Raw genomic sequence first — 15798 nt, forward strand, 5'->3', positions numbered from 1 at the left:
ATACTGCTCAACTTAAGTTCTTTCATTTCTCACTAAAGGATAAGGTGAAGAGTTGGATGTATTCATTGAGACCATGGTCGATTGGGTCATGAGCAAAGATGACCCAAATGTTTTTCAATAAATACTTTCCTCATCATAAGACTAATGCTTTTAAAAAGGTAAATCTCAACTTTTACAGAAAATGATAGTGAGACTTTGTATCAAGCATGAGAACGTTTTAAAGAGTTACTTAACTTGTGTCCCCATCATGGTTATGAAAGCTGGCATCTAGTTAGCTATTTTTATGAAGGTCTTACTCTTAGAGAGTGTCAATTTGTTGAAATAATGTGTAATATGAGTTTTGCAGAAGGATTCGGGCAGAAGGATTCGGATAAGGCAATAGTGTATTTAAATGAACTTGCAGAAAAACTCACACTTGGACAGGACCAAATGCTTTTGATAGTACCAATTGAGCACTCTCCAATCAAACTCATTCTAGTGGAGGCATCTATCATCTCAAAGAAGAAGATAACTTGAAAGAAAGGATGGAGGGCCTAACTAGAGAGTTAAAGGCATTGAAGATGAAGGAAACTATGGCAGCTCGTATTATTCCCCAAGCTGATGCCCCTAAACATTGTTTTGTTTGTCAGGAAATATAACATCTTGCACGAGTTTGCCCAACACTTGCTGAGATGAGAGGAGTGTATGATGAACATTGCAATTCTCTTGGCATGTATAAAAAAGCCATTTTCACCCTACTCAGATACATACAATCTTGGTTGGAGAAATCACCCAGACTTCAGTTGGAAGACTGACACTCACAATCCTGCACAATCACAACCGTCAAGGAATTACTCTACTATCATGCATCTCCCTCTTCTAGGAACCCCTTAGAAGATATTTTGCATGCTTTTATTGAGGCACAGGGTAAAATTAATCAAAAGTTTGAGTCTTTGATTACGCAGGTTGTTGAGGAAAATAAGGTGATAAAAAGTCATGTATCCAAGTTGATGTCTTCGTTGAGCATAAATGGGTGTGGCAAGCTCTCTTCTCAACCTCAACCCACGCCCCAAGGTCAATATATGGCTCAAGAAAATTTGAAGGAGATAAATGCCATTGTGACACAAAGTGATAAGTTCTTACACATTCCAATAACTGATAAGCCAGAGGATGTTGAATAGGAACAAAGTAATGATAGTGCCGAGTTGCCCAAGAAAGCCGAGGTAGTCAAGAGCCCAGTTAAGGTACCATTTCCTCAAACTTTAAAATCTAGTATGCGAACTTTGGATTTTAGCAATGAAATCTTGGAGAACCTTAGGCAGGTAAAGATCAATCTTCATCGTTTGTATGTTATAAAAAAGTTCTCACTTATACAAAAGTTCTCAAAAATTTGTGTACAGTTAAGAGGAAACACTATGTTAAGAAGACAACATTTCTGACGGAGCAAGTTAGTGCTCTAATTGAACAACGAATTCCTCCTAAGTACAAGGATCCTGGTTGTCCAACTGTTGCATGCAATATTGAGAATCATGAGTTTGGGTAAGCCTTGCTAGATTTAAAGAGGCAGTGTAAATTTAATGCATTATTCAATTTATTTGTAGTTAGGGTTGGAGAAATCAAACCCACTCCTGTGGTATTGCAACTAGTTGATCGTTCAGTCAAAATGCCACAGGGTGTGGTGGAGGATGTTTTGATTCAAATTGATAAATTTTATTATCCTGCTGATTTCTTAATTCTTGACACCAGTTCTGTTGTTAATTCTAGTTCTAAAATTCCCTTAATTTTAGGTAGACCTTTCCATGTTACTACTAATGCTCTTATTAATTACAGGAATGGTCTAATGAAACTCTCTTTTAGGAATATGACTCTCGAGGTGAATATTTTTCATGTTGGAAAACAACCAATAGAAGATGATAACTGTCACCAAACGTGCATGGTTGATGCACTAATAGACAGTGGAGTTTACACAGCTCATGATTCTGATCCCTTGAATACTTCTTTATTAACTCTAAGTTAGATACTATTAGTGATTCATCTGATATTGTTGATATTTGTGTTATTTTTTATAAAACTCAAGGTCATGGCATACATGCTTGGCAACCAAAAATTGAGGAGTCGCCCAAGAAAAGTGAAAAACAGATTCTTACAAGTTCAGAGGCACCAAAAGTCAAATTGAAACCTTTGCCTAAAGGTTTAAAATATGCTTTCCTTGGTCCTGGTATATTTTTCCTATTATTATCTGAATTGTCTGACTCTCAAGGTGGGCATTTGCTTCACACATTAAATGAGAAAATGTCAGTTATAGGTTGGAGCATTGCTGATATCAAAGGTGTTAGCCCCTTAGTCTGTTCTCATAAAATTAATTTAGAATAAGGAGCTAACCCTCGTAGAGACCTACAATGCAGATTTAATCCCACCATGAAAGAGGTGGTAAAGAATGAAGTGTTAAAATTGTTAGATGCAAGGACTATATATCCTGTTGCTGACTATAAATAGGTTAGTCCTACGTAGGTTGTTCCCAAGAAGTCAGGCGTTATTGTGGTGAAGAATGAAATGAGAGAGCAAGTACCTACAAAGCTTGTAACTGGGTGGCAGATATGTATTGATTACAGAAAATTGAATGCTGCCACCCAGAAAAACTATTTCCCCCTCCCTTTTATTGATCAAATCTTGAGCGAGTTGCTGGTCACCCTTTTTACTATTTTTTGGGTGGTTGCTCTGGTTACTATCAAATGAAATTGCATTAGAAGACCAGGATAAAACCACCTTCACTTGCCCTTTTGGAACGTATGCTTTCTGTAGAATGTCATTTGGATTGTGTAATGAACTTGCTACTTTTCTACACTGCATGATGAGCATATTTAGTGACATGGTTGAAAATTGTATGAAATTTGTTATGGATGATTTGACTGTTTTTTTCTTTTGACACTTGTTTGATAAATCTGAAGAGAGTCTTGGTTCGCTGTGAAGAGAAACACCTTGTACTCAATTGGGAATAGTGTCATTTCATGGTAACCTCAGGTATTGTATTAGGTCATGTTGTTTCTTTTAAGGGTATAGAGGTTGAACAATCCAAGATTGAGTTAATCTCAAAACTGCCAACTCCAAAAACTGTTAAAAGAGGTAAGATCCTACCTTGGTCATGCTGGTTTTTATATAAAGTTTATACAAAATTTTTCTATGATCTCACAACCTTTGCGTAGCCTTGTTGTTAAGGATGCCCTATTTGAGTGGACAAATGCTTGTCAAGATGCGTTTAAAATGCTAATTGACAGATTAACATCCACACCTGTTGTGCAACCACCTGATTGGAATCTTCTTTTTGAAATCATGTGTGACACAAGTGACTATGAAGTGGGAGTGGTACTTGGACAGCGGAAGGAGGGAAAACCTTATGTTATTTATTATGCTAGTAGAACTCTGAACACTGCTCAAATGAATTACTCTACCACTGAGAAAGAGTTGCTAGTTGTAGCATTTGCACTAGATAAATTCCGTGCTTATTTGATCGGATAACCTATCACTATATTTACAGATCATGCCACTCTTAAGTACCTTCTCTCCAAGAAGGATGCTAAGGCGCGACTAATCTGGTGGATTTTGATTTTGCAGGAATTCAATCTCATAATTAAGCACAAGAAGGGTGTTGAGAATGTGGTAGCTAACTACCCTTCTAGGTTGATGTTCAAAGATACCAAAATACTCCACCTATTCAGGATGACTTTCTAGATGATCAATTATTTGCTGTGATTTGCCTTGTTGTCCCCTGGGACAGGTCCTACTGCATAGACATCATTCTAGGAGGAGAGAGGAAACAAGGTTGGGGGGCAACCTGGAAACTGCCATATCCTCTACTTGCATACCAGCTAAAGGTGGGGAGGTCTCGAGGCTTACTGCATTTACCAGAAATGGTAAGGCAGATTGAACTTGGAAATCAAGGTTAGCACCCTTACCATATTTAGACCCAATCAATTGACCACTGTCAGAGCTCCTGAGGTCAACTAGTTCTGAGGCCGAGGTAGCTGCTCCTTTATCTTAATTTCCCATCCCAACATCATCATACCTCTTTGCCTTAGACTTGTTTTGGCGCCAATTGTCTAAATCTTCAAACCTTTCCATCCTTCTACTGAGATTCTGGGCAACTTTTGGCTAAGGCTGGCCGTACACCATGGAACGTATTAAGCTGGTTGCCCTTCCCATTATCCTCCATCAGAAGCAGAACTTGGACACCTTAATTTAACATGCATAATGACATCACATTGAAGGTAGAACATTGGTAATCTCTCATATTTGAATGAGATCCAGAGACGTTTCTCACCCATATTCAGAAAACGACCTCTAGCTAATGGTTTTGAAATATCAACTAATACCTTCACTCTCAGGTAACTACCCCAGGCCATACCATTGCATCTACATCTACCATGATCACAACGCCTATAGTTGCACCCAGTCTTTCTCCCATGGTTTTGTTTATCCTAGCAAACGGTTGATCATGAAGTTATATCTAGAAGGGCTCCCTAGTAAAAGTAATTGTAACACTCCTTCCCGTAGGCTGGAGATGTCACATGTTTTCATAAAAATATCCCGGCAAGAGATCTCATTTTTCTAATAAAATAAAAATTTACATTTATTTCATAAAAATATTTATTTAATAAAAGCATGTCACCAAACAATATTAAATAAAATAAACTGAAGAAAATTTTATGTCATAAAAAAAATAGTTTATTCTATAAAGTTTGGAATTTAATCAATTGCTCCATCTAAGTTTGGCCCGCTTGCTCGTTCTCATCATCATACTTACCTGGGATGGTTAAAAAACATAAAAAAACTAAATTGAGTCGATGATTCAATAAGAACCCATCATAACGTACACATATTTAACATAAGATATTTTCATAAATCATTTCATGTTGAGAACTTAAAACCATGATAACTCTTGCTTAAGCTTATGCTATGCATATTACTGATTTATCTAAATTAACTGACTGATATAATTTATCTGACTTATCTAGCTAGCCAACACACTTAACCCTGTGTGCAAGATTGTGCACTAACCTGTAACACCCCGCTCCTTCCTTCTGACGTAAGTAAGTTCCGAGGACGGAAATTATGTAACACTCTGCTCTTCTCTCCAGCGACTGTGAGTCTCGTTATGCATGTCGAATCTCGATGGCGTGTTTCTAAAGATATTATGTGAATTATAAAGTACACCAATGTTTTAAATGCAGTGAAAATATTTATATGAGGTATTTTCAATGTTACTGAACTAAGCTTGATTTTAAATATGACAATTATAATATTTTTGAAGAGTTCTAAAAATATTATAATTATCAAAAATCATTTTAATATTATTATTAAAATGATTTCAGATATTTAAAATATTATAGGATTTGAATTATGTTGAAAACTCTAATTAATTAAATGGTCTTAGTCTTTTAAAGATATTAAATAAGACTTCATCATTTATTAATGATGAAGGAATATTACTTTATAAACTAAAGTTTAGCCTAAATAACATTCTACCTTAATTCCTCTCAGTGCTTTTAATTAAGTTAATGTTTACGCATTTTCAAATCAGTGTTTTGATCCTCCACCGTTAGATCGTTTTGAAGATCCTAAGATAAAGGGTTTAGGATTAAAACCCAGACCCTTTCTCTTTCTCCCTCACTTTTGCCTCCCCTCTCTCTCTCCTTCCTCTCCCTTACATCGTGTGCTGCAAGCCTCCTCCCTCTCACCGCCAGCACCACCGGCATCCTCTCCTGCCGGCGAGCACCTTCCCTCCATCAGTGAACACCACACAGCTCCCTCTCTCCTCTCACGGTAAGCTAACCGAAATGGATAAAACCCATTTCTCTCCCCGTGCTCTGCCGTACGAGGCCACCCACGGCTGCCGAGCACCACCACGAGCCCTATATGTCTCCCCCTTCCTCCTCCCCTTGACCTGAAGCCCATAGCTCTCCCTCACACGCACGAGCATTTCTCCTCCCTCACGCATGGGTTCTCCCCTTTCCACCATCGTACGTCACCACCAACGGTGCCCAGCCACAGTCTCGAGCTTCCTCTGGCCACCATCGACCTACCCCAACCACCTATAGCCCCGATCTACCCCTCACGCATGCTCATTCTCTCTCACTCTCTCACGGGCTCTCCCTCAGGCGTGGCTTAGATCCGCCGTCTTCAACCACCGTGGCGCCACCCCAACGCCACCACAAGCTCCACTGCACCTCCCTTAGGTCCTCCATGGCCAGCCATGACCAGCTAAGCTTCCCCCTCTATGCTCCATGCCTTGAGACCCACGACCTAAGCTCCTCCACGAGCCACTGTGTCTCCGACGTGTGCCACCTCAGTACTACCATGAGACCACCACCCCAGGACCATGACCCAACCCTCCTATGCATAGATCCACACCCGTAGCCATCTTTAAGGATCCAAACAGCCACTATACGTGGGTTAGCCACCACATACGACCATTCTAACGTCATCAACTGTGATGATCAGTGAGCAACGCATGGGTTATCTCGTCGATGGTATAACCCTCTATCCCTCGTTATTTATGCATTAGTTGATTGGTTAAGTTGTGGACTGTGCTATTAGTATTTAGATGGGATGTGCTGTGTATGTGAATTGTTGGGCGTAGTTGCGAAGTGTGCTGTGAAGTGTTGTCGACTGTGCTATAATGGTGGCGTGGCATTATGTGGATTGGGAAGAGAGTGTGTACTCTTATGGCGTAGTGTGGGATAAGGGGAGTATATATAAAATATACCCTCCTGGTGTAATGTGGAATGGGAAGAGTATATGCGGAGTGTACTCTGTATGGTGTAGCGTGTGTGAAGAGAGTAAACGTGGAGTGTACTCCATGTGATGGAGCGATGCACCATATGGCATGTATGTCGTAATCGGGATGTGGCGTAGGGTGTGTGAAGGGAGTACACGTGGAGTGTACTCTATGAGGTGCAGTGACACATCGTGTGGCATGTCACAGAGAAGGATGGTTGTGTGGTTGATGGGCGTAGAGCATGGTGAGTAGTGTTGAGAATTATGGAACAGTGTCCCAAAGTAGCTGTAATGTGGCCTGTAGTCTGAGGTAACAAGTGTCACCATGATTGACTTATGGCTGGAAGTATGTGTGAAGTGGCAGAACAAGTGTAAGAGTGCGCAGCGGAAGCATGATTGGGGAATGTCACGAAGTGACATGGTTACTGGCAGTCGTGCTTGTGATGGGTGAGGAGTTAGTATAGGAATGGCGTAGCAGGAACGTGACGAGATGTCATGATGTGACAGGACTACATGAGGGACAATACTCATGATGAGTTAGGAGTTGGCTTAGAAATGACGTAACATGATGTTAAGTGACGTTACACGGTCACGGGTGTAGCTTGAGAGTAGTCTCGAGCTATATGACGTGACGTAAGATGTAGTTGCGAATGAAGTCTTGTTATGTTAAGTGTTGGGATGAACTGTCAAAGGGGACAGGTAGCATGAAGAGTCATGCTAGCCGGATTAAGAGAAGGTTGGTATCGGAGTATGGCGCTTGTCCCTATGAGCATGTGATCAACGTGTTATATGTTGGTCTTAGGTGATGAAGGGGTAAGGTACATATATAATTTGATGAGACAAATGTGCTGGATGGATTCATCATATGTAATGGATAATCTGTCATAAGCACAAGCACACGGTGCTTAAGCCTTAGAATTGGCTTAGAGCCATGTAGCGTGTATGGATGAGAATGAGGATTAGTGTGAGCTATGGTGCATGGAGGTAGTGATGAGTGTATTGTCTAGGATTGGGATGCGTGACTCCATCAGTCGGAATTATGCATCGGATGTGGTCAATAGGAAGAGTAAGATGAAGTTCTTAGTGTCTTAATCCTAAGGTGAATCATGGGTTCACTTTAGTGGATGGGCACCGTAAGAGGATCTCGAAGGTTTTAAAATAGTAAAATACACGTAAGAGCAAGAGATAGAAGGAGCGTATTCCAATTGAAGTGTATCTCTATTTCTAGTTTAAGTTGCTTATGTATTAGATAGAGAATGACGGTAAGGTTATATGTATACATGTAGGTTGCCATTTGAAACGCATATGAATGGACTACATGATATGAAAGTAGCATGGAGTCCAGGTAAGTATTGCGTCCATACTCTTTTAGAGTTTTTCAAAATACAAGAAATGAAAAAGAAATGATTTTCTTTTATGATGTTTTACGAAACGAAAGATGTTTTACGAAAAATGTGCTAAGTGTTCAAAGGTATACGTATGTAAGACCCTCCTTGGCAGCCCCTTTTTACGCACCCAAAGTATTAATTATACGTATGTGAATGGATGACTATACGCTGTATATATTGTCTATATTTTCCATGAAAAGAAACATTGTGGCTGATGCCTGATGCTTTAACTGATGCTTTGAACGACGCAAAGAAAGTATTTTGTTTTAAAATGTCCCTATGAAGTGATGTTTTATGGATGCCACGACCCGATGTTTTAAATGATACCGTGAAAGATGATGTTTAAGCCCATGCTTTTAAATGATGTTTTCCATTAACGAACTGTTAAATGAAAGATAGAGGTGAAATGAACTAAAAGAAAGGACTGAACTAAAAGAAAGGACTAAACGTTTAATGTTTGAAAATACATAACGGCCACATGAATGAATGAAAAGGGTACCGAATGAATGGGCAGATTGCAATGTCGAGTAAGTAGTACTGGTAGTGCACCCAATGCTACTCCCTAATTGAAAAGGGATTCCCAACCCATGGCCACTGGCAGAGTCCGGGTCGAAAGGAAGACCGCTAACTCCAACACACATGGCGTAACAGTGTGTACCGATCAATGAAAGTGATAAGAAAGAATGTATGAATGTATGAATGCATGAATGCATCGCATTCTTTAAGAAATGAAGGCACTGATGGGAGAAACGTTTTACAAATAGAAGGCCCCCTTTTTAAAGAAAAATCCCGTCCAGTGATATTTTCAAACGAACACACGCATGCATGTACGGTATGATGAATGCATGAATGAAAATCTATGTTATTATATTTTAACTATATGAAGTAATGTTTATGAGTCATCGACTCATTTTAGTTTCTATGCATGCCCCTCCCCCACAGGAATTGAATGAGCAGCACGCGTCAAGATGGAGACGGCCCAAGGGGAAGAGCATAAAAGTCTAGGCATGAGTGTTTAAATGTATGAGGGGCCTTTTTATTATTAAAATTAATGTTTTCCACTGTAAACCTCTTCTATTCTCAAAGCATATTTTATTTTATAACGTAGAGTCTTGCACCCTGGGTACGGAAGTAACAAGTTTTAGATCGAACGGTAATTCCCATCGTTCTTTTCTAAAATCATTTATAAAAGGTCCCATCACAAGAACTGGAGTTACATAACTTCCCCTGCTACAACAAAGAAAGCCGACTATGTAGTACTCTGGTGTACTACGATGGACCAAGCTTGAGTCTGTGACTTGCACGCCCACCCTAAAATCGCATTACTATCTTGTATCTATATAACCATATGATTAACTGATCTGATCATATCTTGACTTAAATTTAGGATAGCTTACGTGTCTTATGCAATGTGAGATGCATGAGATGCATAATACATGCATAACTATAATATGTGAAATGAAATATGATGAATGACGTGCTTGCAAATATCATGACATGCATGGTATGTAAACACTGACTTTGAAAGAACTGGCTTTAATAATAATATATATAACTAGCTAAAGTATGCTATGATCAAGCTACTTATCTCGCAATACTAATTTTCAGAATCTCTCCTCGTAGTTCGTCCATATACAAAGTAATAACGTCACTAAATTTCTAGAAGGATGTGCCGTAATATTCTATTAAATTCATATTACGGAAGGCAATTTAGTCATTATTCCACCATGTTCTAAATCTAACAATTGCTAATTTTATTTAACTCTCGTAATATACTTTATCCTGAAAATGCTCTATCATGGGAAATACTCGATTCCTTAATAATACTTCAACTCTCGTAAACTATTACTATAATCACATGCTTCCATGATTTAGAGGGAAGGATAATAACGTAATAACATAACAATTTCAAAAGTGACCCATGCCTACATCACGTAGAGTTCAAAAGTTTTACTTTGTTGGAAACAGAAAAAGCTATCATCTTGCTTGTACAACTCTGATAAGGTAACAAGGTAATAAATTATTTATTGAGAGGGTAGCTGAGAGAGAGAAAAATTAGAGAGATTGAGAGAACGGAAAAGTGAGGGTTCACGGTTAACTTTTAGTGGCAATTTCTGTAAATACTAAAAAGCTACCTATGAGTATAACTGTAAAAGATTTGAAACAACTTTATATCTTGTAGAAAAACAAAGCCACCTTTGGAGTAACGGAGAAAGTCAAAAACCGTAGAAACATTTGGGCGATAGAGACGAGGCTTACCAAGAGAGGAGGTTGAACGTGGTGGTGACTCTGGCAGCTAGAAGTCATGGCGGCACTATGGAAAACGATGGTGACGAGGGAAGACTGGGGTGGAGCTATGGGGAAGGTATGCTGTGAAAGGAAAGTTTTGATTTATTTTTCTCTAGGTATGAGATGCACTCGGGTTGAGGGAAGTAGGCTATGGTGTTGTGTTGTTGAATTTGCAGAGCAATGGTTGAATATATATAGACGACGTGATTGTGTTGGGGTTGAACAATGGCTGCTAAAAAATAAGATTTGATAGAGTTTGATGATTAATCTGTAAATAGGAAGGGACTTGAAGAGGTTGTGATTGATACAGATTGTTTGTATAATGGGTTTTGAATGGAGATGATGGTTGTGTGATTGGTATTGGGAATTTTTTTTGAATGAAACATACTCATTTCATTAATAAACCGAAGTTACAAATGTGACTTATCAATACCAGAAGTTCTAATACATAGAAAATATAGTCTATAAGCCAACTAACGCAATAGATCTGGAGCTTCCCCACACACAAATACATTTGCGGCGGACATTGTCTTAACTTCTAATCAAACTTTCTCGTAACAGAGAAAGCGCTCTGTAAAAATAGAGCTTAATGGTCCCCTATATCCTCTCAGGGAAGAAGAATACAGGACACTGCTATGGACATCAAATCCTATAGCCTATTCCTATTTTATTAAAACTAAACTGACAAAAAACTACACATAACCACATTAACAAACTACAAGACCACAAGCTTTGGTGAGACCCCAGACGTCACGCCCACCGCAAGCATTGTCATCTCGAGCTCTGGTTGAACGAGCACCCAGCGTACATACGGACCACAACAGCCCGGCCGTATAACCACCAGCCGTAGCATCACCCAACACTCTCGAAAGCCTTGCCCCGGATTACGTCCGATCTAAAGGCCCAAACCTCACTCGGGTCAACAACAACAATAGCAACAGCAACATCGGAAACAGGACAACTACAAAACACTGAACTGGACAACAACAAAGAAACGAAGCAAAAAAACAGTACAAAAAATACAAAACAGATGAACAGTACACAAAGGTCGGCATTGTTTTGTGCAGATACTGTTCACGCTGGGAGGAAAGCCGACGGTCAGACTTGGAAGACCCAGAGTTAGAGGTTCCACAGCAACCGAGCATGGTGTCGGGAGAGGGCTCCTCGGTGGCGCGTGGCCACTCCGGAATTTCGTCCTGCGCGTGCGGGCTACGCGCCACTCAGATGGACGCCGGATTTGGAGGTCTTGAAGATCGGCGGCTGGGCATCATACCGGTGGGGCGCGTCTATAGATGTGGTGGCCGGAAAGACTCGAACGACGATCCTCCCTTATTCGACCTAAAAACATAAAATAAAACAAAAACACTACACATAAGTTAAAAGGACAGAGAAAAGGAATAGGGCCTGGGGGGGGGGGGTGAGGAGCCGAAGCTCCCACCCCCTTTCAACAGATCTGAGAGTTTGGACGATCTAGTGGGATTTTTCGTCGGAAGGGGGTTCAAAGCGAGAGAGCGGAGATCTTCCTAGAGAGTTGAAAAAGTCTTCTTGGTATTGGGAATTTGAGACTAAGATAAACACGTAAAATTTATCTGATCATTAAGAGTTTAAGATAAAAATTAGAAGTACATTTTAAGGGAAACTCGTTCAATGGATTAATAATTAAAAACTTAGCAAAATCTAAATGGATAAATTACCTACATTTATCCCTTAAATAATACTAATCCTATTTGATAAATAATAAAAAATGTTTAATAAATGAATAATAATTAGACTAAAATTAAATAAATAGACTAAAACTATTTTAATGCCCTAATTTGGGGATCCGTATGTTACAGTAACATCCTTTGGGGTAGTGCAACCTACACAATCTTGGATGCACACTAGGAACTTGTGAAAGGACCAGGGACGTCCCAGAAGGACCCCGTGTTTCTCGGTTGCACTATGAAATTCTATCAAGAACTTGTTCATGCCAATCTCCTTAAAGGTTGTGTGTCCCTCAACCTTCCATACCTTTCCCATAGTAGCACGGAATGCACCCTTGTTAATCTCTTTGTCAACAACGCCAAGTACTACAAGGCATTTCTTGCTCATTTCTTTCGATGTCAAGACTTCCTCCTCCGAGATGAGGATTTCTTGTTTTTTCTCTTGTGTAAGTCTGACACCCTCGTATAAACTAGAGAGTTCCTCCTCTATGGCAAATGTAAATGACCTTTTTAGCTAACCACTCTTCAGATGAGAGTCTAAGAGAGTAAGGCTCTATGTTCTGTAAAACTTCCTAAGAACCATAGAGAGTCTGTAAGTTAGCTAACTTACTCTTAGATAATTTATTTATGATTTTTGTATAAACGCCACATTCATATTATAAATGCCATTTTAGCATGAAAATTTATATGATACATTGATTATTTGATCATTTGCTTACATGACATGTGAAATTTTCACCATTTTTAGCCTATTGCATATAATTATTATTTTCACATGAAGCATACTTCACAAGCACATGTCATATTTTAGCATAGCACGAAAAAGAAATTTTGTCATGACAAAGATTAGGTTGAAGAATTATCCCAGTGGAACTCCTCTGTCTACTTTGGAGTGAGTAAAAATGGAGTGGTAACACCTGAGTTGACAAAAACCGTCAACGGGTTTCGAATGGATTCTTTTTAAATAATGTCATAGCGAAGTCAATTATGGTACCTAATGCTGGTGATTATATTACATTATGATGAAATGTTATGATGAGAGGTTATGTTATCAATGTATTGGGTTACGATGTTTGCAAAGAAAGACGTAGTGTCAACATGAGTTGTATTACGATCACCGACAGGTACTCACAGTGCATAATGAGGAGTTATGATAATACCATACATTATGTTATGTTAATGATGGCTTTAATAACGATGAAATGTTATGTTTTTTTTAAAGCAATGAGGCATGAAACGTTCCCTTTTGAAATATCATTTTGAAATGAGAAAGTAAAAAATTTTCTCTAAAAGAAAATGTGCATTAAAGTTTTTCTGAGAAATGTTGAGGAATCTGGATGAGAGACAAATACAGATTTTTCTGCATAGCATGCATCTCATGTTTATCATTAATGATACATATATTATCTCTATGCAAGTTGGTTATTTAATTTACTGAAATTTCAAGTAAATCTCAACCTTGTGGACCCACTACTATTCCCCCTGAAATGGTAGAAGTTGTGTCATGACTAGCATTCGACGAGCAAGATGAACCGTTAACTTCAAATGGTTGAGCCCGATCTAGAGAAGAGGCGGGACTTGATATTAACATTTAAAGCATTGACTCTATATACCATAGAGCAAATGCGAGAATTAATCTAATTATGAAGTTTTTCTATTATGGAGATTCTCTCTCCCATGTTATGATGAACTTATGTGGATATCTTAAGTGTGGAAGTCTATTTATGGTTTATTAATCATTCTGGCATCAAAGTTTTTTTTATCACCTTATTTTCTATTGCGATTATTGCATACTGCTACTTGCATAATAGGATGCATGGCGTATTAACAGTCATGAATGGGAGTATGTAACCTTATATTGCATGTCTCAACGCTCCAAGTCTCTGTTTCATCCCAAGCGAAGGCTAGGGGCGTTACATGTTTTGCTTGAAAATTTGATAAAGTTGTAATGATTGGATAAAAAAGTTGAATATATGAAATTGAAAAATATTTGTGTATGTAGTGTTTGGATGTTGAGATGAGATAAGATCATCTTGCAATCCAAATGGGACCTTAATTTATCAGTTTAAGAGAACTTAATTGGACATGTGCTAGTATGTAGTTTGGCCACATATTTTCAGTTGATGTTGATAGATTGAAAAATTAATAGAGACCAACTAATTCATACCACGCAAAGCGGACTCTTGAAGAAAAAACTTTGGCATAGTAACTCTCCGTTAAAATTTCTGTTCAGAACGAGAGACTGGAACAGATAGCCATGGAAGAAGACTACTAAGCTTTGGGAAGGTTTTAGGCTAATAGAAATAGAGAAAGAAGAGGTGAACTTTTCTGTGGAAGACACTAAACGTGTTGATGACAGAGCTCACAAATGTATACTTCTTCAGGTTTTGATGGACAAGAACTTAAACAAGGAAGCTTTTAAAGGAACTGTGACCAAAGTTTGGAATCTTGAGGGTTCAGTCTGGTTTAATGAGGTGGGTCATCATAGATTCTTGGTTGAATTTCAAAAAGATGTGGATATTGAAAGAGTACTTAATGGTCAACCATGGACTTTTGATAAACACCTTATATGCATACAACCTTTTGGTAAAAGTACCCCTCCTAATGAGATGATCTTTAATCAAGAACCTTTTTGGATTCAACTACATGGCTTGCCTCTTGCAGCCATGACTGTGGATGGAGGAGAGAAAATTGATTTTTCACTTGGGGAAGTGGTTTATGTGGATGTGGATGGGGATGGTATTGGGTGGGAAAAATATCTCAGGATAAGAGTCAATATGGATATTACAAAGCCTATTCCTCGTGGGAAATTAATTAGAGTAGAAGGCAAACAAAGATGGGTTGAATTTAAATACGAAAGATTGCCTTTATTCTGCTTTCAATGTGGGGTTATAAAACATGCTGGTCGTGAATACGCTATGGAAAGAACAAGATTTAATTCTGTAGATACTTCTCAAATTCAATATGGTAAATGGTTAAGGGCCACAACCTTTAATTTAATGGGAAGTGGAGATAAAAGAACAGAGGGAAGGGGTATTAAAAGTCAATACGATGGCTCAGGTAGTGGAGAGGGTCAAAGCAATGGGGCTTTAATCAATGTTTCAGAAAATCAGGCAATACAAAATGTGACTTTTGATGAAGATGCACATGACCAACATTTTGGAAGTTTCAACAAGATTGCAATAGTTTAAGGAAAACAAAAATTCTGTCTTGAGCAACAAAGGCAAGATGAGTTAATACAAGAACAGACAAGAAGTCAACAAGAAGAGGGGTATAAGAAGTTCAAGATACAAGAAGAAGTTCAAGAAAAATTTAGCAATACAGTTTTATTACCAAAAGAAAGCCTGCTAAGTTCTAATATCTCAGAGAGTAATACAGATGTATCTAAAAATAATTCAGTGTAGAATGAGCAAGTATTTTCTAAACCCATCGGTTGGAAGAGGAGCAAGAGCATTAAATGTTTCAACAACAAAAGAAATTGAAACTGATAACACTAGCAGAGTTATTGCAAGAGGAAGAAAAAGGGAAAAAGCATCAAATGATGGTGAGAATCTCCAAATGATCAACAAGAAACATAAAGTTGAGCTCAATCCTGTAAGGAGCCAAACTCAGGAGCAATTGGTGGTGGCTGCTGAGCAGCCCCACCAATCTGAATGAAACGCTTA

The 15798-nt window shown here is 38.7% G+C and overlaps 1 protein-coding gene and 1 non-coding gene across 2 annotated transcripts; one reads left to right on the forward strand and one right to left on the reverse strand.

The window, feature by feature from the left end:
* Positions 1 to 147: 147 nt before the first annotated feature.
* Positions 148 to 254, reverse strand: LOC121237987. The gene has a single exon (XR_005935034.1). It is a non-coding gene; the product is annotated as a small nucleolar RNA R71 (small nucleolar RNA).
* Positions 255 to 11573: 11319 nt separating this feature from the next.
* LOC121236564 lies at positions 11574 to 15324 on the forward strand. Its single transcript, XM_041133012.1, has 2 exons — positions 11574 to 11705; positions 14518 to 15324. The coding sequence occupies exons 1-2, from the start codon at positions 11574 to 11576 to the stop codon at positions 15322 to 15324; spliced, it is 939 nt and encodes a 312-aa protein (XP_040988946.1).
* The last annotated feature ends 474 nt before the right edge of the window (positions 15325 to 15798 follow it).

This window comes from Juglans microcarpa x Juglans regia, chromosome 6S (genome assembly GCF_004785595.1).
Source record: "Juglans microcarpa x Juglans regia isolate MS1-56 chromosome 6S, Jm3101_v1.0, whole genome shotgun sequence".
Classification (NCBI taxonomy): domain Eukaryota; kingdom Viridiplantae; phylum Streptophyta; class Magnoliopsida; order Fagales; family Juglandaceae; genus Juglans; species Juglans microcarpa x Juglans regia.

What these genes read in the sequence shown, in the direction of transcription:
- LOC121236564 (XM_041133012.1), top strand. Translation starts at nt 11,574, where the DNA reads ATGGTGTCGGGAGAGGGCTCCTCGGTGGCGCGTGGCCACTCCGGAATT. An exon ending in GGCGGCTGGGCATCATACCG is followed by an intron (nt 11,706 to 14,517) that starts GTGGGGCGCGTC and finishes ATACTTCTTCAG; the next exon opens with GTTTTGATGGACAAGAACTT.